At 49.6% G+C, this 490-nt stretch overlaps 1 protein-coding gene across 1 annotated transcript in view; it reads right to left on the bottom strand.

Moving 5' to 3' along the window:
- Positions 1-424, bottom strand: part of LOC104774163 (probable E3 ubiquitin-protein ligase ARI8) — a gene marked incomplete at both ends in the record, with an annotated part of 3339 nt that extends 2915 nt beyond the window's left edge. Inside the window, one exon of the mRNA XM_010498828.1 lies at positions 148-424. Within this exon, the coding sequence (XP_010497130.1) occupies positions 148-424 (277 nt within the window). The remainder of the gene's footprint in view (positions 1-147) is intronic.
- Between the last annotated feature and the right edge of the window lie 66 nt (positions 425-490).

The following is a 490-nucleotide window of genomic DNA, read 5'->3' as shown; positions in this document are numbered from 1 at the left end:
AAAGCAAAGATTTAAATTGAAAAATAAGGCACTTAGGCAGAGAGAGAGAAGCTAAAATTACTACTAATGTGTTTTTTTATGTCTTGTCTTAGACTTTGCAATTTAATTACCCAACCAGTAGTAGTAGCCGCGGTTGTGTTTCTTCACCATCCACCACCACCGCCGCCACCGCTCTTTTGACTGCTGGATTCATTCCCCCAACCGCCCTCTCCATCGCTCTTTTTACCACCAGCCTCGTTTCCCCAACCACCATCTTCACTGCTCTTTTTACCGCCAGAATCATTTCCCCAACCTCCACTACCGCTATCGCCACCGCCAGACCCACTACCCCAGGCGCCCGCACCGTCACTCTTTTTCTCAGCAGACTCGCTTCCCCAACCACCAGTACTCCCACCACCACCACCAGACTCATTACCCCAGCCACCTGCACCACTGCTCTTTTTACCAGTACTACTTCCCCAACCTCCATCTCCAGTTCCAGTATCGTTAT

This window comes from Camelina sativa, unplaced genomic scaffold, assembly GCF_000633955.1.
Source record: "Camelina sativa cultivar DH55 unplaced genomic scaffold, Cs unpScaffold01719, whole genome shotgun sequence".
Classification (NCBI taxonomy): Eukaryota; Viridiplantae; Streptophyta; class Magnoliopsida; order Brassicales; family Brassicaceae; genus Camelina; species Camelina sativa.
Note: the sequence above shows the minus strand (reverse complement) of the source record. Positions and strands in the feature narration are given on the sequence as shown.